Source organism: Tenrec ecaudatus, chromosome 10 (genome assembly GCF_050624435.1).
Source record: "Tenrec ecaudatus isolate mTenEca1 chromosome 10, mTenEca1.hap1, whole genome shotgun sequence".
Taxonomy (NCBI): Eukaryota; Metazoa; Chordata; class Mammalia; order Afrosoricida; family Tenrecidae; genus Tenrec; species Tenrec ecaudatus.
Genome location: NC_134539.1, coordinates 18,558,713 through 18,582,437, shown reverse-complemented (window position 1 = coordinate 18,582,437; position 23,725 = coordinate 18,558,713). Strand labels below are relative to the sequence as shown.

Sequence of the window (23,725 nt, the reverse complement as noted above, 5' to 3'; positions counted from 1 at the left end):
GACTCATTTCTTTATCAAAGAAATGTGAGGATGATAATGTTTTTGAAAAGTTAGGCTTACTTTTTCTGGATCTTGGAGTTTTAAAAATATTTTTAGACTTGCTGATATAAAATCTTCCCTTTTATAAACCTAGGATTGGACATTTAATTTTTTAATGGAAGTGCCATGAATACAGCTGGCTAAATATGAAACATATTGGGAGGTTTAGTTGTATAAAGGGCTTAAAAAAGATTCTGGAAAAATTCCAGAATCTCTTCATTTCGCTTTCCCAAAACCTCTTTGAAGCCCTTGGTATATGTTATATTCTTATGATAATTTATTATTCACAAAATATATTCAATAAGCACACAGAGAAGAAGAGCAATTGGGCTCTTCACACTTGCTATTTGATTACATTTAGGGCTTATCAGTCATTGCAGAGCACAGGACACCTAGCAAACCAGCCAAACAAGATCCCTCTTTCACTTGGGAACGTGACCCTTCTAGAAGCTTAGGCTCAAAGCCCTGGCACAACCCTTGATGTCATCTTCACATCTAGCCAGTTAGAAAGTATTATTGGGACTAGAGGAAAAATACCTAACCTCATGACTTCTCAGAGAAACGACTTTTCACATGTTAACAGATACAAAAGTAGAATGCACCTTACAATCAATGATGTCTTACTCTTTTTCATCCAGGCAGCAAACATGACAAAGTTTACTCCCACAGGTGTTACATGAAAACAAAACCCCAAAAGCCCCAGAAAATGATAATACTGAACTTGCAAAATAGGTATTCACAGCTTAGAAGGAAATTCCAAATACAGCCCCTAGGAACCAAATGCTTGCATGGAGATGAGTCACTAGAAGTGCTTATGAGTGGTTCTGAAAGTGGCTGTCAGAAGTTACGTGGTGGCCTTGCTAGGTGTCACTGAGTTGGTTCAGAGTATTAGCGACCATCTGTGCCACAGAACAAAGACTGTCCGGTCCTACACCATCTTCACAATTCTTCTTCGGTTTGAGCCCCAAAGTGGACTACCGCTCCGTGATTTCAAAGCTGAGTTAGGAGCCCAGCACGGAGACTTCAGCTTTGTCCTGTGCATCTAAGTCAATGCTCTAAAGGCAGAAAATAGAATAAGAAGTATGAAAAGTGAAGCTGATGCAGTAAACAACACGATAGGTTATATTTTAAAAATCCCAAAGAACCTACCAAAAAACTTGAACTTATACATACATGAGATTTGCAATTTTGCCAAATGCGTGCTCAACATAGGAAAACCTACTATAATTCTAGAAATTAGCCATGTGTCATCAGAAATAAGATACTTCTAATAAATAAATATCCAAACATTGTGTCCAATTTTCTGAGTTTGAATAGCAGCCCTTTTATAAATAGGGTATCTAAGAGAATGGCACATCTTTCTATCGATGGTGTCTTAGATCCAGAGAAATGGGTAGGGTGCAGAGCACCCTGAATCAGATGACTCCTCATCACCTCCACTGCTGTCACCCAAGTCCAAGTCATCATCATCCCTAGCTTGACTTACTGTGAGAGTCATAGCACTTGGCCCCTCCAGTCAATTCTCAACATGCAGTTCAAACCACCAGCAGCTCCGTTCCGAGGGAGAAAGACTGGGCTTCCTGCCCCAATAACAGTTGTGGTCTCGGGAACCCACAGGGAGTCATGGTGAGTCTGCCTTGACTCAATGGGAGTGAGTTCAGCTATAGAATGGCACTTTAAAACTCAATTAAATCAGAACATTCCTTTGGGCATTGCCCCAAAGTCTTCTCATCTCAGGGAAACCAAAAGTCAGAGTTCTTACAATATCCCCGCCTTCTTCATCTTCTCTGGCCTGTACATGTACTGGCTTTTTTTTCTGTTGTTGCTGTTGTCGCTTTGTTTTTCGGTGTGACTTTGTGTGACACTGTTGTGTTTTTATGTGCATATTATCTTCCGGTCCTTCTAGATAAGGTAGGCTGGATAAACAATGGGGAGAAGAAAACAACGGGATTGATGGTTCCCAGGGACATGGGAGAGAGGGAGGTGGGGGAAGGGAAGAGGTGTTAACCACCCCAGGGACCAGGGAACAATGAGTGATTCAAAATCAGTGGCAAGGAGGGTGTGGGAGGCGTGGTAGGGAGGGATCAAGGGCACTGTAACTGAGAGGAATTACTGAAACCCAAATGAAGGCTGAGCATGGTAGTGGGACAAGAGGAAAGTGAAAGGAAATAGAGGAAAGAACTAGGAGGCAAAGGGCAATTATAGAGGCCTAAATACAGGCATGTACATATGTAAATATATTTATATATGATGATGGGGAAATAGATCTATGTGCACATATTTATAGGTGTAGTATTAAGGTAGCAGATGGACATTGGGTCTTTACTCAAGTACTCCTTCAATACAAGAACACTTTTCTCGATTGAACGAACATTCCATGATACCCACCTTCCCGACACGATCGCTGAAGACAAATGGGTGCATAAGCAAAAAAAAAAATAATATAAAGAAAGCTAATTATGCCCAGCTACTGAGAGATATAGTGTCTAGGGTCTTAAAGGCTTGAAGGTAGACAAGTGGCCATCTAGCTCAGAAGCAACAAAGCCCACATGGAAGAAGCACACCAGCCTGTATGATCATGAGGTGTCAAAGGGATCAGGTATCAGGCACCAAAGAACAAAAAATCTTATCATTGTGAATAAGGGTGAGTGTGGGGTGGGGACTCAAGACCCATCTGTAGGCAACTGGACATCCCTTTGCAGAGGGGCAGCAGGGAGATGAGTCACTCAGGGTGCAGTGTAACATCGATGAAACACACAACTTTCCTCTAGTTCTTAAATGCTCCCCTTCTACTCCCCCGATATGATCCCAATTCTACCTTACAAACCTGCCCAGACCAGAGGAGGTACACTGGTTCAGAAAGGAACTGGAAACACAGGAATCCAGGACAGAAGAACCCCTCAGGACCAGTTGTGAGAGTGGCAATAACGGGAGGGTGGACGGAAGGTGAGGTAGAAAGGGGGAACCAATTACAAGCATCTACATATAACCTCCTCCCCAGCGGATGGACAACAGTAAAGTGGGTGAAGGGAGCTGTCGGGCAGTGTAAAATATGATAAAAAAATACTTTATAAATTAGGAAGGGTTTATGAGGGAGGGGGTAGTGGGGACACAATGAAAAACTGATTCCAAGGGCTCAGGTGGAAAGCAAATGTTTTGAGAATGATGAGGCAATAAATGTACAAATGTGCTTAACACACAATGGATGGATGTATGGATTGGGATAAGCATTCTATAAGCTCCCAGTAAAAAGATTTTGGGGAAAAAAAGTACTGAGTTCATGTCAGCCACATTGGCTGCTTTGTTTGTCCAGAAATGTCATGTCCTTTGCCCTTGCTTTCCTCTGGGATTCCCTTCTCCTGGCCTTTGCATGGCTGCTGTGTCCTTCAACTCTGCTCACATGTGACCTTTCCAGTGAGTTCTGTTATTCTCCCTCTCGCTGCCACCGGGTTGATTCCAACAACAGTGTAGAGGAGGCTTGCCCCTTTGGGTTTCCAAGGCTGTGAATCATGGCAGGAGCAGAAAGCCTCATCTCTCTTTTGCAGAGTAGCTGGTGGTTTTGAACTGCTGCCCTTGTGGTTAGCAGCCCACTGTGTACAGCAAGCCACTACCAGGGCAGGGCTCCTTTCAGGAGCAGCCTATTAAACGTGTCACCTTCCTTCCAACGTTCTTGACTCGTAGATTCATGCCCATCCCCTTTCCTGCTCAATTTCTCTTCGTGGCTCCTGTCAGCATGTGTCGCACAACATATTTCATTTCGCTGTTTTATCTGTTTATCTGCATGTCTCTCACATTGGTATGTGAGCCCCAAGAGAAAACGAATGTTTGTCTGTTTCCCTCATTGCTGGGTCCCCAGCACCTGGAACAGTGCCTGGGTATTTAACAGGTTCCCACTAAATATTTGCTAGTGAATGAATAAATATATATTCTTCAGAGGGGTGTGCAGATCGCCTGAAGCAGCCAGGTGCAAAGTGGACATTTTTGAAAAGTTTTATGCTTTAAGAAATCCACACGTGTTTTGTATTTTATTCTAGAATATACAGACATATGCTTTCCTGTAAGCATGCTTTACTTCAAAGTCCTCTAGCCAGATTGGTAGTCAAGGAATATTTGCTTACTTGTTGCCATTATAAACCGGTATGGGCATAATCTTAGAAACATAGCCTTCAGTTTTAGGAACATAATTTTCTCTTGACATAAATTAGTTATGGGGTCCTTGCTATGTATGTGAAGTGAGAGCGCACGCATTAGACTACCCTGGTGCTTGCAAAGCACAGAGATACATTTGAGGGGGTACCCTCCCCCAAACAGAATATTTTTCAAAACTATGTATTAATTTTTTTATTACAAAACCACCTTATCACCTTCAAAGTACTCTCTATTAAGCTTAATACACTTGTCTAATCTGCGATGCCATTCTTGGAAGCAATTTCAAACTGATCCGTTTTGATGGCTGATAGCACCTCCCACGGTTTTTTCTTCACCTCTTCAAATCACTGTCCTTTCTTGTCCCTTTTCATCCGTGGAAACAAAAAGAAGTCGCATGGAGTGAGGTCAGGTGAGTCGGGTGCATGGAGCAAGAGAGGCATCCTGTTTTTTTGTTTTGTTTTTGCCCCAAACTGGCACCCTGAGAAGGCTGCACGAGCAGGTGCATTGTCATGGTGTCAAAACCAGTCCCCTGCCTGCCACAAATCTGGTCTTTTCGGTTGCACACAGTTTCATAATCTTTTCAGAACCTCTAAATAGAAAGCTTGATTAATATTCTGATCCGGTGGAGCTAACTCTAAATACACAAAACAAACAAACAAAAAAACCATGAGCATGATCTTGATCTTTGATTTCACTTGACGAGCCTATTTTGGGTGCGGTGATGATGGCATCTTCCACTGACTTGATTGATGTTTGGTTTGGGGATCTTAAGAATAGCACCATGTCTCATCACCAGTGATGGCCTTAGAAAAAAAGTCTGGGTCACTTTGGAGCTGTTCTCGCCAAGCACAATGGCAGTAGATGCTCTTTTCCCCGGTCAGTCAGAACCCGAGACACAAAGTTCGCAGCCCCCCTTCTCATTCCCAAATCTTCCATCAAAATTTGCGGAACCAAACTCCACGATAGTCCAGATAACTCCCCATCTCTTCAATGATCTTTTGACGGTCTTCAAACACAAGTGCATGAATTTTGTCAACAGTTTTGTCCATTTGGAAAGTTGATGGATGTCCAGAATGAGGTTTGTCATCAATTGACATTTTACCTTTTTTGACATGAGAAAACCACTCGTACACTTGAGTTTTTCCCATAGTGCTGTCCTTGTAAGCTGTGTTCAGTATCACAACAGTTTCTGCAGCATTTTCCCCGAGCAGGAAATAAAATCGAACAGCTGCATGCTGTTCTCTTAAATCAGCCATCACCAAAAATGACGTTCGAGTGAAAGCGCTTGAAGGTGCTTCTATAAAAAATTCACTGTGACCAGAGAGAACCTTCCCAGGGATCCTGCTGGGTGCACTAATCAGCTTGTGTTGCTAGTGTACTACGAAAGCTCCACCCAATGGAGCTTTTTTCCCCCCGTGTGTGTGTGTGTGTGTGTGTGTGTGTGTGTGTGTGTACACAAAGCTGGAGATAGCAAACAAATGATAAACAGCCCTGGTGGCCGGGTGGTTATGCCCTTGGCTGCTAACTGAAAGGTCAGAGAGGAAGAACCAGTGCCTGCAAGGGAGAAAGACAGGCTTCCTACTCCCATAAAGAGTCACAGTCTCGGGAACGCACCGGGCAGCTCTACCCTGCCCTGTAGGCTCACTATGATTAGGCACTGCCTTGATGGCAGAGAGTGAGATAATAGGAATATGTTTGGAAAATGTGAGGGGGTTTGAAACGCTCAGTGGAGAAATTCTGCTATCTTTTCAGTCTGTTTTTCTACAAGCATTTTGAAGGCCCCTCATATGTAACAGGATACAAGTCAAGAAAAACAACCTTTATGCTTCAAGATTCAAAAGCTAGCGAATAGTATCAAAGTTTGATTCTTTTGTCTTTTTGTCTCGGGGATATCAAGAGAAAGTGACCCAGGAAAATAGAACTTCGCGGTACTATCAGGGGTAGCCTTTGCCCTTGGCAGAGGGGCCCAGGGGAGAACTAAAGTTCACCAGCCAGTGGCAACCACTGAATCAGTTCCTCTTCCCCCTCCTCTTTTTCCTGATCCTACTTTGCATCAGTCTTGTCTCCACTTTCCTGGGTTTCCTTTGTTCTCCAGAGACTTGCCGGCATAAATGAAAGAAGAAGAAAAAAAACCTCCCCCAAACTTGGAGCACAGCTCAGAAGGAAAATGAGTTCAATGTGGGGGATCTGACTGCTAAGCATTCTAAGCAAGCAGGTGGCTCAGGCTGATGGTCCCTTTTGGCAGAATATGTGGGAGGGACCTGGCCAGCCTCCCCCTAGGCCTGTAATGGCCCAGAAGGGCTCACCTGGTGAGAACACTGGGCTCAGTGGAGGAGCCTCTGAGCCCCTGCCAAGGGGGCTCTTCCTAGTCTGCAAAGACAGGGTGGACGGAGCTCCTTAGGGGAAGAAGGCAGAAGAGAGGCAGTTTGGCTCGTTTCTGCGATAGAGTGGGGAGGGGAATTCGTAGACCGGGCTTCCGTGATGGAAATCATTGTGTTTGAACTGGGCTTCATCACCGCAAGGTAACTGCATCGGGGCCACTTTGTCATGCTGTAGAGCCACCTACTTTTATACTATGTAACTGACCCCTTGTCAACCTTGAGTGGCGCACTCTTGGTTGAGGGATTCATTTGCAGATGTGGATGTGACCCCCAGTGTTCCCTTTGCCATCATTTGTTCTTCAGAGGGTCTCTACCCACATTCCAGTGATGCAGGGACCCCACCCCACTCCCACCAGGTGGTTTGTACACTGGTACATATGAGGGCTGGAGGCACAGGGAATCCAGGGTGGATGATACCTTCAGGAGCAGGGGTGTGAGGGGTGAGGCTGGGAGAGTGGAGGGTGAGTGGGTTGGAAAGGGGGAACTGATTACAAGGATCCACATGTGACCTCCTCCCTGGGAGATGGATGGCAGAGAAGGGGGAGAAGGGAGACTCCGGATAGGGCAAGATATGACAAAATAACAATGTATAAATTACCAAGGGCACATGAGGGAGGGAGGAAAAAAAAAGAGGACCTGATGCAAAGGGCTTAAGTGGAGAGCAAATGCTTTGAGAATGATTGGGGCAGGGAATGTATGGATGTGCTTAGGGAGGATGTGGAGCTGGATTCTCTCTCTCTCTCTCTGTTGTTTGTTTGAAACATATATTGCTGAAGACACCAGTCACCTCTTGTTTTAGCCACGCAGACCAACATAGACCCTCAGATAAAGGACTCAGGAGGATTTGTTCCCTCCCTATGCAGCAACTTTTATTTTAATTAATTTTTTGTTAAATCCTCCGAATCCTCCGAATTCCCCACCCCTGGCCTCCGTGGAGTCATCAAAGTCTTCCTTGTCTTTGAGTGTAGAAGTCACATTCCTTCTCCTTTGTTTTTGCTCACAACAATGGTGACCATAAATCTTTATCTTGTTTAAAAAAGAGTACCCCCCCCCCCAATAGCTACCCATGATTACAGAGATGTACGCCTTTATCCAGCTCTGGTTTCCAACTTCTAACTCCTATAATTTTTCATCTTACAGACGAAGCTACCAACACACATGGCCACAGAAATATCTCACCTGAATGTACTCTAGCAATGTCTAACTTACCTCATCTCCCATTCCTTCTGCCAAAGTCTTTTTTTTTATGGGGATGGGGGTGTAGAATCACATTTTTCACTGCCTCCAGAGGAGTCAGACTATGGAGAGTCCCCCAAGATGGCACCTCCAATTTTTTATGTGTTTAAAAAGTTTGCTTCTTTCTTCCTGCCTCCCCTGCATCCCTTGAGACTCTTCCTTTGGCAAGTTGTTTTTTCCCCGCCCCGCTCCCCAGAATCCTTCTCTTTAATGCACAGCAGGACAGCTGCGTCTGTCTTTCTTCTCCACCTACAAGTTCATTTAAAGCCACAAGCCAGCCATGTCAACTCTTTCCCTCCAGCTCATCAACAAGTAGAGAGGAAATAAAACACAAGCAGGGAAGACATGCACTCTCACCCCCGCCCAGGGGGTGCATGTGGAAGGAGACAATCAAAGATCTGTAGGAGAATTCTGGACAGTGGCAAAATCTGGAGACAACCTGCCAAATAAGGCCAAAATAATTCAAAGAATGTATGTCCTTGGGTACAAAAAAATACCACCACGACCACCACCAAAAAACCCTAAACAAACAAACCACCAAACCAGTTGCTGTCGAATCGACTCCAACTCACGGTGAGGTGACACCCCTCCCCACTGCCCCGCCTTGCCCAGTGGGCTGCAGTTAGAACCATGCACCACAGGATTTTTAAGACCGTTTAGATCACCGAGCTTCTCTTCGAAGGTACTGCCAACATTTTGGTTAGTCAGGGCTTTAACCTTTTACACTGCCCAGGGATTCATTGAGTACACCCCCAAACCCACTGCCACTGAGTCAATTCCAACCCTATTAGCAATCCTATCTAGGGGTTCCAGGACTGTTCATTTTGATGGGAGCAGGCAGCTTCACCTTTCTCCCCTGGAGCAGCTGGTGGGTTTGAACTGCCAACCTTGTACTAACAGCCCGACACCTAACCCACAGACCAACCTTGCACACGAGGTTGTCTTGTTTCTATCTATATGTGCTGGGGCACCTCCGACAGTGACTGTGACGGAGGACAGTGAGTTTAAAAAAAATGAGCTGGATTCATGTGTGACTCCAATGTTGACGTGGGTATCTTGAGGACCTACACATCTACTGCAGCAGAACCCTATCTAGTAGAAATCTGAGGCCTTGGCCTTGGTTCGTCTTCCTGCTTCATGGATGGACCATTGCAGACACTGCAGGACTGTGTGCGGCGAGATGGATAAGTTGCTTGGTCTGGAATCAGAGTTGGGGCTCATATCCTGGCTGTAGTACTTTATAGCCATCTACTCGGAGGTCCTTTTATCGAGCTAAACCTCAGTGTTCTCACCTTTCATATAGGCATTATTAGCGCCTTGCGCACGAGCTTGTTATGAGGATTAAAGGGGCGACCACGTACAGTTCCCAGCCCCCACGTCTAGCCAGTAAGCATGGTTTCATTGCTGTGATGCAGAGATCAGGACTAAGGGCCACTCGAAAGCTTCACCCAATCATCGTCCAACGTCAATTCTAAAAGCATGTGCGGTGAGTTCTGATCCAAAGCCACTTGGTAAATGGAGACCAAGCTATTTCACAAGTGAGGGAGTGAACTTCGTGCCAGTCAGCTCATCCTCCCTGCTGTATTCCATCCCCTCAGGCACAGCGGACAGCGTGGCAGGCAGGCGGGTCAGGGCTGGGCTGCACTCTGCCCTCCTGCGGGATAGCCCCGCTCATGGCTGCAGGCAGTGTATCTAGAGTCGTGTGCAGCTTCATCCTGCTGTGCCTCAGAAGGAACGGTCCTCTCCTTGGGGTTGCCACTGGAGGCCTGATTTATCCCACACTCAGCAAAACCACAAAGTAGGAACATGAAACTTTCCACGGCACTTTCAGATTCATCATCGCTCTGGCAGAAGGATTACTCCCTAGCGGCTGAGGTGAGTGCAAGCGAGGCCAAGGGGATTGCACAAGCCCACAAGCCCAGAGATGGCCCCGTCTCCATGGTGTCTTACATTTGGTGGCGGAGAGTTGGGATTTATACTGCCCTCGGACCAGCCGGCAGGTGGACCCGTCTCCGTGGCAGACCCCACAGGTATCTTCCTTGACGGTGCTTCCCAGCTGGTGATCACAGCCAACAATCTAACGAGAGAGAGAAAGAGAGAGAGAGAGAGAGAGATGAAAATTCAACTGGGCGCCTATCCATGGAAAGATCCATTGTAAGGCCAAGCCCCCCCCCCCAATCCCCACCCCCCCTTTCCTCCCAGAGGAGGCATAAAACAGACTTTCCATGAAGGGAACGGAGTTCAGCTGGATGCGGAGTCAAGCTAAGAAAGAAAAATGTAGCATGGGTAAAGATGTTTTCACAGTTCAGATACACAAACACAAAGGATAAGCCAAGGAGTGAAAGAGAATGAGAGAGGAGAGACAGAGCCTGGACTATCAATGTTGTTCTTGGGAGCCATCAAGCTTCATTTCAACTCAGAGTGACCCAGCTGGGCAGAGGAAAACTGCCCCATAGGGTTTTCTAAATAACCTTTACAGGAGCAGAATTCTTCCCTGGGAAGAGCTTTTGGGTGGGTTTGAATGGCCAACCTTGCAGTTAGCAGCCTAGTGCTTAGCCATTGTACCACCAAGGATCCTTATTTTGCAGAACCATAATTAAAACAAAAACTTCCAATAATGAAGATTCACCCAAACCAGGAAAAATGCAGCCAGGATTGAACTGTAGCAGGTGACACTTTATGGCTTAAAAATAAAAAAACAAAAACAACGAAAAGAACCTCCATATTCTACACATTTCCTGAACATATATGGCACCAAGATTAAGGTTTAGTATGTTGGGTGCATTGATGTGATCCAAGAAATAAAAACAGAGTTGTGAAAATTTATGTTCTCAGCAAATACTTGCTAATACAGAGGGCAAAGTTATGACTACTTCCTAGATATAACAAAAGTCCTCAGGATTCTCAGTGCTTGGACCTGGGGCATGAAGACCATCGTCTCAGGGGACAAGTCTATAGGCACAGCGTAGTTCACAGTGACAGAGTGTCTGACTGGGCTCTCAAATCCTCATGAGCAGCTATCTAAGGTGCAGCTGCTCGCCACTCGGAGGTCTCTTTCCACCTGGAGGAAAGAGGTCCGATGGAAATCGAGAGCTAAATAGAAGCAATTAGTCCAATGGATTAATGGGCCATGCAAACACCAGCCTCCATGACCAGAAGACGCAGATGGTCTCTGGCGATCACAACCAACGCTCTGAAAAAGATCACATGATAAGGTTCTGGATAGAGTGGGAGGTACATTCGGAAGAAAGTGCAAAGTCCCAAAGGAGGCCAGGTATATTGGTCAGAAAGAGACAGGTGGGACCCTGGAGACTAAGGTCCTTGTCCTTCAAGTCTGACACGGAAAGTATCCCGGAGGTCACCTCATCAACCGTTTGAGAGCAAGGGACAGCACTGACTCAGGGGCCAAATTCAGAGCGTTAGGAAAAGAGGAAACGGGACACGCAGGGAGGGAGTGGGACAGTGATGACACACGGAGGAATTGCAGTCAGCTGACACAAAGTGCGTATGAATTGTTGACCATAAAGCGACCATCTGCTCTGCACATCTTCACCGAGCGGGGGGCTAGCAGCGAGGAGGAGGACAAAGAGGAAACTGCTGAAATTGATTGTGGTCATGACGGCACGACTCTTAACAGGACTGAACTATTAAATTGTAGGAGACGTGCATTACATGCCAATACTACATACTGGAATGCTAATGAAAATATTTTCCAAACTAGCTCTTCCAGTCAGAGAAGAGAGCCAGCTGACTGAGATAGGTTAGTAGAGGTGTGTATGGTGCTGCATGTTGACAGGGAGGGAAGTAGGGGTCACCAGTTCTGGACAGCCCCACTATTTGATCTTGCCCTGTGCCAGAAACAATAAACATACCTCATTAATTGTCGAAACAATCGCATAAGTCATTATTGTCCCCATTGTGCATTTAAGGATATGAATCCTTTCCAGGGTCACTCAGCTGATAAGCGCTAAATCAATCTAACAAGACGTTTACACTCAGTCCCAACCAGGCTGAACAAGATCACTAGCCTTTATAAAATATGTGGAAAAACTTATATAAATCTTTACTCTCTATAATAACTGAATTAAAAAAAAAAACAAAAATTCACCTCCCCCAACTGTACCAGCTCCAGTACTCATTAACAAATGACTTCAACTCCTTCTTTGACCAACCAAGCTAGGACTGCACTAACGTTCGAAGGGGCTCCTCTCCACGGAGCCTTCACAATTCCCCGTCTTCCCCAAATCTAGTTGTCAGTGTGAACTTTCTGAGGCTCGATTTTAATAATCACAAACACACCTGCAGGCAAAAGTTTCACATTACAATTATATAGCATTGTGTTCGAGGAGTGTTACATGTGTTCTAAATGTGCTAATGTGTTTTAAAAAAACAAACGGAAACACAAACAAGCCCGTTTTCAAAATAGATGACCGGCAACCAGCCTTTGCCAGTTCTACATTTTCTGAAAGCAAGGGTGTGAGGACTGCTTGGTGCTGGTGGTGGGGATGGAGGATGGCTGGCCCTCTCCCCTGGGTTGGCTGGGCAAGCAGCAGGCTCCTTAGTCTGTTTGGAGGCCGCTTCGCAATTCTTCCAGACTTCAGCTGTGCACAGCCAGGCACATGCTGGCTTCAGACTTCTTTGGCGTTCTTCTTCCTAACGGCCATGGGATTAGTTTAAAAAGTCCTATCTGTAGACAGACCCGCAGTGGGTGGATTAAGTCTGTGTTACCTCATAGCCTTCAAATACAATGTGAAGCAGGAATGCTGAAGTGCCTTATTGACTAAAATGTATTAAATCGCTCAACCAACATGAATTGAGGACTTGGTGTGGGGCCAAGTCCTGCGGTAGGTGCTTGGGGTCCCGGGTGAGTAGAAGCCTTTATGGGGATACCTCTCGGGGGACTTACAGTCTAGTGGTGGAGGTAGACATGCCTCAAATCACCACGCACAATCAAGGTAAAGTGGTGATCCCAATACAGGTCAAGAACACAGAGACATGAGGTGCTGGAGGCAGATGTATGAAAAATTAGATGTAACTATGAAGGCCAGAGAAGCCTTTCCTGAGGGATAGAATGTGCATAAGGAATCAGAATTCACTTGAGGAAGAGAAGATGTTGCCCGGATACTCGTCCATGAGAAAGAAAGTCAAAGCCAAACTCAGTGAGAACAACAAGAAATGCCAGAAGACAAAACTATGAGATTAGATCCACAGGGCAGAATCTTTTGAGAGAACACAGCAGTCTTCCTTTAGGCAGGAGCTGCAGCACCATAGAGTCTAGGGATGTTCCAGAGCAGTGGTTCTCGACCTTCCTCATGCTGCAACCCTTTAGTACAGTTCCCCATGTAGTGGGGACCCCCCCAGCATAAAATTATGATCGCTGCTACTTCATAACTGTCATTTTGCGACTGTTATGAATTGTCATGTAAATATGACATGCAAGATGTCTTTTCATTGTTACAAATTGAACATAATTAAAGCATAGCGACTAATCACAAAAACAATATGTAATTCTATATTGTGAAATATTTATTTCTAGGGACAAATAAATGGAATTTTGTCTTGAAGCATGGTGTAGCATGGGTAACAGTCTACACGCTGAGAAATTGCATGTGGGTGTATCTGCATGTAAGCAGACTCTCCTGGAGACGGATAGAAGAATGGTGTCTTAGTTCCTAAGACCATGGGAAATATGTGTTTTCCGATGATCTTAGGTGACCTCTGTGACCTCAAAAGGGGTCGCGGCCCACAGGTTGAGAACCGCTGTTCTAATGGGTGAAAAAAAAATTTGGCCATACTCTTGCAAGCAGCTGAGCTCTGTGGAAGGGCAAACTTGGGAGTGATCAGGTGCATCTCAAGTCTAGTTGGATTTAATCCTCAAATGACTGGAACTTCAAGTCTCTGAAAGGATTTATATTTCTCTGGAAAACTTTTGATGGACTGTGATATCTTGAATGGAGCCAGAGGAGACAGTCATTAAAAAAGGAACCCAGAAGACGTCTTTTGGTTCCACGGCCATCTTAAGAAAAGAGCAATTCAGCTTCACCGATCCAAAGCAGCAGTCCGTTTAGGAACAGCTACATAAAAGGTGACAGAACTCCCAGGGCAAATGGCCAGAGGGAGAGACAGCTCTCAGTACAGTCCACGGAGCCCAGGAGATGAGCCCAGTCTTTTCTAATGGGGCTTTAATGTCAGAGTTTAAAAGTTCACATCTCTCTGACACCACTCTTTCCTTCTTTCTTTCTACTAATTGTTCTTTAAGGTGCCAAATTATTCTAGCTCAATTATTTTTAAAACATGCGATATTTTATCACAGGGTTGATCTTTGGTCCTGGTGAAAATGTCTCACAGTTATATCATGCAAATCATCATTGTAATGCCTCTACCGTGGCTCTTAAATAACTACCCAATTCATTAAAAGGCTGTAAAATGGTTGCTTCCTTAGTCTTACTAGCAGAAATAAAAACCAGGAACATATACATGGATCTAATCAGCAGTTACAATGCCAGAGCCCTCTAAGCCTTTGCTAACGCTATTTTTTCTGCTGGTGATGCTCTTCACCCAATTCTTTTTCAACAAACTCCTGTTTATCCTTTAAGACTCAAATGAAGTCTCTTCTCAGAAAACTTTTCTCAGATTCCAGGCTTAGCAGCTTTGCTATTGTTAGGATGATTGACCTCTTGTTCAAGCCTCCATGAGGCAGAGTGCCGTGGGTGCCACCCAATACCCATCGCCCCTACTTTCTGCATTAACATCATAGCACCCATGGCATCTGAGCCAAGGCTATGCACATGAAAGGGGCACCTTTCCTTGATCACATGGCCCAAAGGTGATTAGTGAAATGAAAACAGACCTGTTCCATGGAGCCTCCGGGAAGGTTGTTTCAGAGAAGCTGAGGCAAGCCCCCTTCTTCCACTCTTCTCCTTACTTGTTTAAGCCACTCCTATTTTGGTCTTACTTTATAGACATTCTGTTCACATTCAGCCCAAAGCCTTAAAGTAAATTCAAACTCTTAACACATCTATGTCTGCACCATATCATGGACTATTTGAAAGCTCATGGTTTATGAATCGCTATCTCTACTGCTTAGTATAGTGTTTGACATTTGAGCTGGTCAATAACTGAATTAGTGGAAGCCATCACACTAAGCATAATGATTTGCTAATGGTTCAAATGTAGGCTATAAATATACCATATTAGACTACAGTCATTGATGACACGCATGCACATAAATATGTTGATGTGTGTGTGTGTGCACATAGAAACATACATATCCTACATGGGAACTAGAGGGCAGGCCTTGTGAACAAGCATTCCTGCAGAGGGGAATCTTTATAAATCACAGTCACCCAGGCGCACCCATGTGCATTAGTAGCGAAATTTATAGTAGGCAATGTTGCGCTTACAGAGTCCAGAAACCCACCCCACTCTGGATGGATCATAATAACGAGATAATGACCAGTTGTAATTATTGGCAACTGTGTGGCATTTTCGTTTTTGGCAAAGGATGGAGAACAAATGGAAGGTAGGGGCCTAGGGCAGCGTATTCCCGTGCATTCTGCTATGGAAGTAAGGGCTCATTCCTGTGGTCCAGTGTCCTTCTCATCCCAAGTGATTACAGTGATGCTGGTTTTATGAAGCCTCCACCTCAGGTGGCCTAAAAAGTGAAAATGGTCCCCGAGACTTGCCAAGGTGGACCCTACTGTTCTTGAGGTCACGGCACCGCACGAGGGTCATCAGCGCTTGCTTATCTATCTTGGGTGTACGCTTTCTGCGCCCTCTTTTCAGACCACATGCATATAAGTACACACAGCCATGCACTCCTTTGTCTCGGTTTCCAGTTGGACACACACACTTAGCACTGCTGATGTTTTAATCCCCCTTCAGAACCGAAGAAAGAGGGAGCCCCACCAATCCAAGCATTCAATCCAAGTTGGCACACAGGCTCTTAGTACGCTGTGCAGATTGGAGCCATCAGGCCGACAGTGTGTGCTGATCTGGGTTCTCCATTCACTTTGCAGAGCTGACAGCTGGCGACCAGGCAGAAGACGGGCCTGAGACTCTCTAGACACTGAAGAATGTATAATACAGTGTCTTCATAGGTCGTCACAGAAGATCGCCAAGCTAATAATGAGGGAAACGCAAATAAATACAAGCCGCCAGTAGACGCCATAACCCAAACTGATCAACTTGGATGGGTTTAGGCTGCTCACCATGCAAATGCGTTCCCAGCAGGGCGCCCAGCTGCAGGCACCACATACTGAGCTTGGGATGTCAAGCTTCTCTGGATCCAGCACCTTGAGGTAAGCAACTTTTTAACTGCTCTACTTTCAGCACAAACAGAAGACAAATATGGGAAACAAAACTCCGCCTACGTGCTCAAAGTCGCTCCTAATGATATCACTATTCAAGTCAGATTGAGCCTCCTGGTCGCAGTGTGGTCATCATACAGTAGAAGTTACCTACAGATTCTGTTCAGACAGAAGTGGTCATGGATCTCCAGCCTCGTCCTCAAAAGATTGAGAGACTGTTTAGGTTTTTAATGCTTGACCTGTTTGTGAAGGATCTCTGGTGGTACAAAGGGTAAAGCCCTTGACCGCAAACCTAAAGGTCTTTAGTTTAATCCCCCAGCAGCTCCGAAGGAGAGGAGACAGGAGTCTGTTTCTGGAGAGCTTTATAGCCCTGGACACCCTGTGGGGCAGGTCTACTCTGTCCTCTAGGGTCAAGATGAGTCAGAATTGATTGAGTTTGACCAATCTATTTGTAAATGAGTCAAAAACAATTCAGACAAAGAAAAACAAATGAGAAAACGAGGCAACTAGAAAAATAAGGGTTCGAAAGAAAAGATACAAGTGTGCATAGTGCACACTGTGAGGTTCTGACCTGTATGTTTGCTAAATGGGGATCAAACATGGGACGTGAGCAGTTATAAGTGTCAGAGCACCCACTGGCTCTTTTAGGGAATGGACATGACAGTGTGCTCCTTAGAATGGACAATGTGTGTGGAATGAAGATCTGACTCAAGAGAACCACAATTTCTCAAAGTCTCCAAACCTGCCTCCATCACCTATGAGTCTTCTAAAGGACAAAGACATGTAAACCATGTCCCAATAATATCTGAGAAAATAAATGCAAGAATCCCCAAAGAGTTAGCTTTTAAATAACACAAGATGAAACCCAGCGATCAGGGATCATTTGGTAAAAGCAAATTTTAAGAGGCCAGCACAAATCATCCAGACACACTGCATTATGATATGTGGCTTAATCCAAGGTTGAGTTTAGAACATTTAGGGCTGGCCTGGTAAAATATGATCTCTGAGCACTTCCTTCTGCCAGGGCCCACAGCAGACATTGCTAATCAATTACAGCACTCTGCTACTGAGCTCTTATGTGGCCTTGGAACTCTTTCCAACATTGTCTTCTAGAAGTCAAGTTCAGTAGACGATAGTTGTTTTGTAAAGGGAGTACACTCGCCTGCCTTTTCAGTCAGATGGGTATTGGCTGCCTATCTTTTAGCCAATTCTATGCAGGTATTATTTCTTTTAAGATGTGAATAATTTCAAGTACAGATCATAAAACTGAAGTCCAAGGAATAGAAATAATTCCCCCAAGGTCACATAGCTGACCAATAACAGAGCCAAACTTTCAATTTGAGATTTATGACTAAATTATAGCAGAATATTTATGGACCATGAAAAGACACATTATACAGTAGTTATACAGCATGCGTCTACAGAAAAAACAAAATTGAAATTTATATCAAGATTGCCACCAACCGATTAGACCCATGGCCTCCTCTGTAACACAGGACTTGGAAGTATATATTGCAAGTGAGTGGGAAGAGACCCCTCTCCCACTCACCTTCAGCACTGTTGCTTTGGCTTTGCAGCTAAAGTTTCTCATCTGAGAAAACAGTTTCCTGGGCAATTCCCAAACATGCTGCCGCTCATCCAAGAGCTATGTCTACAGTTTCCAAAGTCCTAGTGCACATACATTTACCTGCACTCAAACCAAATAAAGTCACCAGTACACCAACCGCTTCTTTATACAAATAAGCAAAATCCTGATTTTTTACTGCACTTTAACTGTAAATTCAGGTCTTCGCGTCATAAAATGGGAAAACAAATTATTACTTAATTCATGCAGTATTTGGGGGTAGATGGAAACTTCCAAAACACGAGACTCATAGGAAAAAATAATAAAAGGGCTCCTTTGTGTTAAAAAGTTGGGAACCGCGGGGGTAGGCCTTTGTTTGTTGTTCCAATACCCTTGGGAGGAGTAACATATGAAGTCGTTGATTATGCTTAAATTAAACCCAAATCAACGGGTATATGGCATTGTGCTGGCTGTTACTGCGCCGTGGGGGATAGCTACACATGGCAGGTCTGGTCCCAATCTAGGATTAAAAGCATGAATGGATTGAATCGGATTATTTCCATGAAACAAGTAAGAAAAGATTATGTCTTTCTCATCTTTTAATTCTTACAATAGCTTGAAAATTGCCCATCATTCTATGTTACACCCAAAGAAAGATGAGATTCAGACATGTTAAACTTGCCCAAGATCATGGGACTGGAATCAGCATAGTTAGAGTTACAGTTCAAGCCGGAAGCACCACCCGAGTCTGTGATCCACGAGTGAACCCTGCCTGGTATGAACTGGGCTTCTCTTGGAGGTTAGAAGGGCAATAGAGAGGCAGGCAGAAGAACAGGATAGATTCTTCTCTCAGTCACACCTTGTTGCCCCAAACAACAACTGTCTGCAACTTGTGTAAGTTCTAGAAGTGAGCAACAGGAAAAATGTGGGATCCTTACATTCAGTAGCTTTGAAGTTAAACCTCCACAGGACATGGCTATTAATTTTTTGAGGAATGATTTAATTTTTTAAAATGTTTTGTTAGGGCTCATGCAACTCTTACCACAATCCATACATCCATCAGTGTGTAAAGCACATCTGTACATTCATTGCTCTCATCATTTTCAAAGCATTTGTCTCCACTTAAGCCCTTGGCATCAGGTCCTCTTTTCCCCCCCCTCCTTCCCCGCTCCCCTTCCTTCATGAGCCCTTGATAGTTTATAAATTATTATTTTGTCATACCATGCCCTTTATCTGCTTTTTTTAAAGAGCTAGAAACATACCCATCATGACCACCCCACCTCCCTACAACAAAATGCTATTTAAAAAGTACCCAATAGGGTATTAGGCTACCTGGATGAGGTGATGGCTCTCCTATATTACAGTATGTCATTTTGTGGGAAAAAATACTGTGCAAAAGTATTAACCCCCCTAGGCAAATATTTTATAAAGGGATTCTTCCCCCTTCCTCCCCCCACACACATGCAGTATCCTCTTCTTTGGGGTTTGCCAGTTGCTGCCAGTACTGCTCAATTTCCTTTTGGACTCCCGGGCTCCTTAAAATGGTCCATAAATTCCTACACCATCTAACTGAGTTACCACCTTGACCTCAACTCCCTCTGACTCATTCACCTGGTTACTCTCTGTACACACTACGAAGAACTTTCTCACTCTATGGGAGCAAAGGTTATTGCCCGATTATCACATTCTTCCCTTAGCAGCTCCCCCGTCTCTTTTGAATCTTGGCTCGAAAAAAATTCTATGTTCTCAATTTTAAGATGCATCTCTTGCTATCACAAGTCCTCTTAACTAGTTTCATTTTTCATAGTACTTATTTTATAATTCAATATAATCTATTTAACAAGTTCATCATTCACTTTTTACATTCTTACTCTGCTAGCGTATATGTCTAAGGAGTCATGGATTTTTGTATTTTGTTCATGGTTCATTTAGAATAGTATCTAGCACATACCAAGAACTAATATAAATGCATTAAATAAATTAATGGATGTGGCCCATTGACTTGGGTCAGGCACCCCTTAGTCCTCAAAGGAATATCCTTGCTCTTCAATACTCTAAAGAGGTCTTGTGCAGCAGATTTCCCTAATGTAATACATCTTTGTGCAGCAGATTTCCCTAATGTAATACATCTTTTGATCTCTTGAATGCTGCTTCCCTGAGCATTGATTGTGGATCCAAGTAAGCCCAAATCCTTGACAATCTTAATCTTTTCTCTATTATCATGAAGCTAACTATTGTGAGGATCCTGGTATTCTTTCAGGTAGAAGTTTATACGACAAATTAGTTTTCCATTGAATAATTCATTGGAATCATTGTTGCATACTTTATGTAGTAGTTACAAACTTTTATGTCAACTAGAAGATATATAAAAGTGTAGGGCTTGAGTTTATCCTGTCAATCAGGTGGCCGGATGATGCTCTCACCCCCGTCTCTATGTCTCTCTCTCTCTCTCTCTCTCTCTCTCTCTCTCTCTCTCTCTCTCTCTCTCTCTCTCTCTCTCTCGCTCTGGCTACCTTCACCTTCCTGCTGGTTGACCCTGCTTGCTGCCAGAGTCCAGCGATGTTACACCGTCACTGGATCTACATGACTTTGCACACATTGGCCTGTAAAATTCCTGCGTTCTGCATTATTACCTGTGGCTGTATGAGTCTAAAGAGGAATTTAGAGACTAGCATTGGACTTATGGACTTGGGTTGGACTGGGTTGGGATGTTTGCTTGATGTATAAGGACTTCTTGATCTAAAGCTCTTTCTTGCACATGTGGGAATGTCACTGGATTTGTTGTTTTCGTCAACTCACCCTAACAGACCTTGGTTGAAATTCAGTGTGTCAACCCTCTCCCCACTTGGCGTCATCTTTTTCTATTTGAAAGCAACTGGAAAAGAAGAGAGATGGCCACGCTAACAGTATGTGACAGCAGACAGAAACAGTGGTAAATATATTAGGCTACAAACATTCTCAAGAGTTTTTTTCTGTACTGACTTTTACAAGGCCAAGGTCAAGAAGCAGCTACTAGCTGCATAAACATTCTACAAGGGAAAAAGAGAACGACTAAATCTGATTTCCGGTATTTATTAAAATTTTCAGGTGCTCGTAGTCTGGTTTAATTTACGGTTTTTAAAATGTTTTTATTTGTTTCAGAGGCTGGGGTCAAATTCTTGTGTAAATTTATTGCTAACCATCTGGATTTGTTTGCAGTCATTTTTAGTTAAATTTGTTTACCTAGAAGTCTCCAGCAGAAACGTAAAGAATTTACCTAGCACGGACATGTGCACGCAGACACGAGAATTCATTCTAAGCAGATGGTCAAGGGACTTTTCTTTACTAGGCAGCCGTCTCCCGTGCTTGCTTCCAAAATTAGGGTGTCTGGAGAATGCGAAACAAAATTATACAAAGGCCTGACCTCTGGCCTTGCTTCTGTCTCTCAGACAGTGAAGTACCCAAGAGGGAAAGTGTTGAATTTGGCCTCACTTCACATGGCATTAACTGTAATTCTTTGTGAATTGTGGTGACATCATGGTATACTCTGACATCACGGCTCAGGCTCCCTTCTGCTGCTAGGCAGACAGTGTGTAGCTTTTGCTCAACACAAGAGTTCTTTGTTGAGAAGAAAAGACAGCAGCTGGTCTTCTGCCCTGGTACAAACGTGGATCGTACTGGAATGTGCCTTTGCAGTGAGCCACCACAAAGTAGCCATTCTGCAGTCATGGCTAGAACACACTTGTGTAGCTCTTTAAAAAAATTGTGGAAATTTAAATCTAAAGAGTTCAAAAGGGCCACAATTCAGCAAAATTCTGTACACAATCTAGTGCTCATTCACATGTCTGGATATGTTATTTGCAGTTACATTCCCAAAACTGGCTCTATGTAAGCTGAACACCCTATATGTACAAAATGTTCTTACCTTCTCATTCCATTTCCCCACACACTTTTTAAAGGCCTCCTCCTCTGTGTCAAGGCTAGAGATGAAGATGACAGAGGAAGAAGGGATGTATGGATCAATCTTCGGAAACAGTTATCCTCCCCTGGCTCTGGCATCTCAGGTGCCCAATCCCTGAAGATTTATGCCACCCCTTGGCACTCAAGTCTACTCTTGGTTCTGTCCCCAGATGTATAATCATTTGAAACTTCTTGGATGGTGCTATCAACATTCTGCTTCAAAGTCATCAAGGTTACACCCATTCCAACTTCTCTGCATTGGAAAGCAGCAGGCACAACTTAGGACCACAACTGTAGTCCCGGAGGGAATGCACTCCTCTTTGGAGGAGGGCTACTCTGCTCACATAGTAATGGAAGAGCACCATGTCTGCTTGGCTCTTCGGGAAGTGACCTCTACCCAGATATCATAATCATGGATTATGACTAGAAGTGAGGCAGACAAACAAACAAAGCCACTCTGGAATGGATGTTGAATACTAAGTCATCTCTTTTGCAGCCCACTGACATGAAGAGGGAGGTTCAGGGTTAACTTTCCTTTGCTCTCTAATTCTGGGCTCTTGGATCCAGAGGTAGTTCAAGGGCCATTTTCAAATATATAGACGTCAGTAATAATTACTGAAAGTATTTATCAACACAAAATAAAGATTCCCCAAGCCATTCTCCTGAAGCCTGAGGTCCTTCAGAAAGCCATTATTTGCAGCCATGGTTTTTGAGAATCAGCCCCCAGCACCGGCTAGAGAGCTGGTTTTCTCCATAGGAGCCGTCACTCATGGGGAAGCGTTGAATGACAGCTGCAGCTAATGAAAACGCAAGTGCTTGGTCATCCGCCTGGATACAAGGAACATTCAAAATCTATTTTGTTTAATAGGAGAAGAAATCCTGAATCTGAATGTATAAGGCCAAGTCAAATACATAGGAGGATTATTACTGCTATTCTCAAAAAAGTCAAAACCAAAATCACTGCCTTCAAGTCGACTGTAACTGGTAGCAACCCTATAGGGCAGGGCAGAAATGTCCCCGTCGGGGGTTTCTGAGACCGTGACTCTTTATAGGAGTAGAAATCGTCCTATTTCCCCTGTTGGATTTGAAATGTTGACCTTGACTAACGGCCCAACTTGTAACCGCTCCCCCCTCCCCCCATGTCAGTTCCGGAGCACAGCAAAAGGAAGCACCGCCTGGCTCTGCACCATCCCCCCAATTGTTGTGTTTCAGCCATGGATCTTGTCAAGGGTTTTCTTCTCTTTTTCCTGCCCTTTTATTTTTACCAAGGATGATGTTCTTCTCCAGGGACTGGTCTCTCCTGATAACATGTCCAAAGTACAGGAGAAGAAGTCTCACCATATTAGCTTCTAAGGAGCATTCTGGCAATCCTTCCCAAATAAATCTGTTTTTGGGGGGGGCAGTCCATGTTACTTTTAATATTTTCCCCAAACATCATAATTGAAGTACATCGATTCTTCTTATGTCTTCCTTATTCAGCATAGTTACAAATATTTGCAAGGAAGAAAAAAGTACCTAAAGGGAATCCAGCAACTGGGTATTTAAATTACTTATTACTCAGAAGAAGCAGTAAACCAAGGAATCAAACAACAGTCTCAAAGTTCTAAAAATACGGGCTAGTTTTTAATGGTCCAAAAATGTCTTAAGCCAGATGGAGGGGTAGCTGCTGGCTGTGGTGAGTGAATTGGGCCAGACGAAAAAGGCTGACAGAGAGTTATCAACCTGGCTACCCTTTCAGACCCTAGGCTTGTGGGTAAGGATAATTGGTTATTTTGCTGAATCACGGCAAGATCGTGACAGTGGCAAAATGAACTGTTTCCTCTTTCATTTCAGACTTAAAACAACATCACTCAAAGGCCTTGGGCTGAATAGAACCGACTACCCATATTCTTCCCATCCAGAAAGATGCAAAGAACACCAGCAGCCCCTCCTCCCGACACACAGACAGACTCTTCATTCTTCCCTTTCGGAGCGCCAGGGGAAGCGAAGCTCTGCCTTCCCAGCGGACAGAATCCAACTCTCAACGTGTCTAATCTAGGGGATAATTATATCACATACAAAGAAGCATATTCAAATGCAGAAATACATAAACATTCAAGTTTTGGTAG

At 44.1% G+C, this 23,725-nt stretch overlaps 1 protein-coding gene across 2 annotated transcripts in view; it reads right to left on the bottom strand.

The window, feature by feature from the left end:
- The window catches only part of ADAMTSL1 (ADAMTS like 1), a 394,101-nt gene that overhangs the window by 237,034 nt on the left and 133,342 nt on the right, over positions 1-23,725 (bottom strand). For both annotated transcript variants that reach the window (XM_075559969.1, XM_075559968.1), the window contains exon 5: positions 9,756-9,882. In XM_075559969.1, the coding sequence (XP_075416084.1) occupies positions 9,756-9,882 (127 nt within the window). The remainder of the gene's footprint in view (positions 1-9,755; positions 9,883-23,725) is intronic.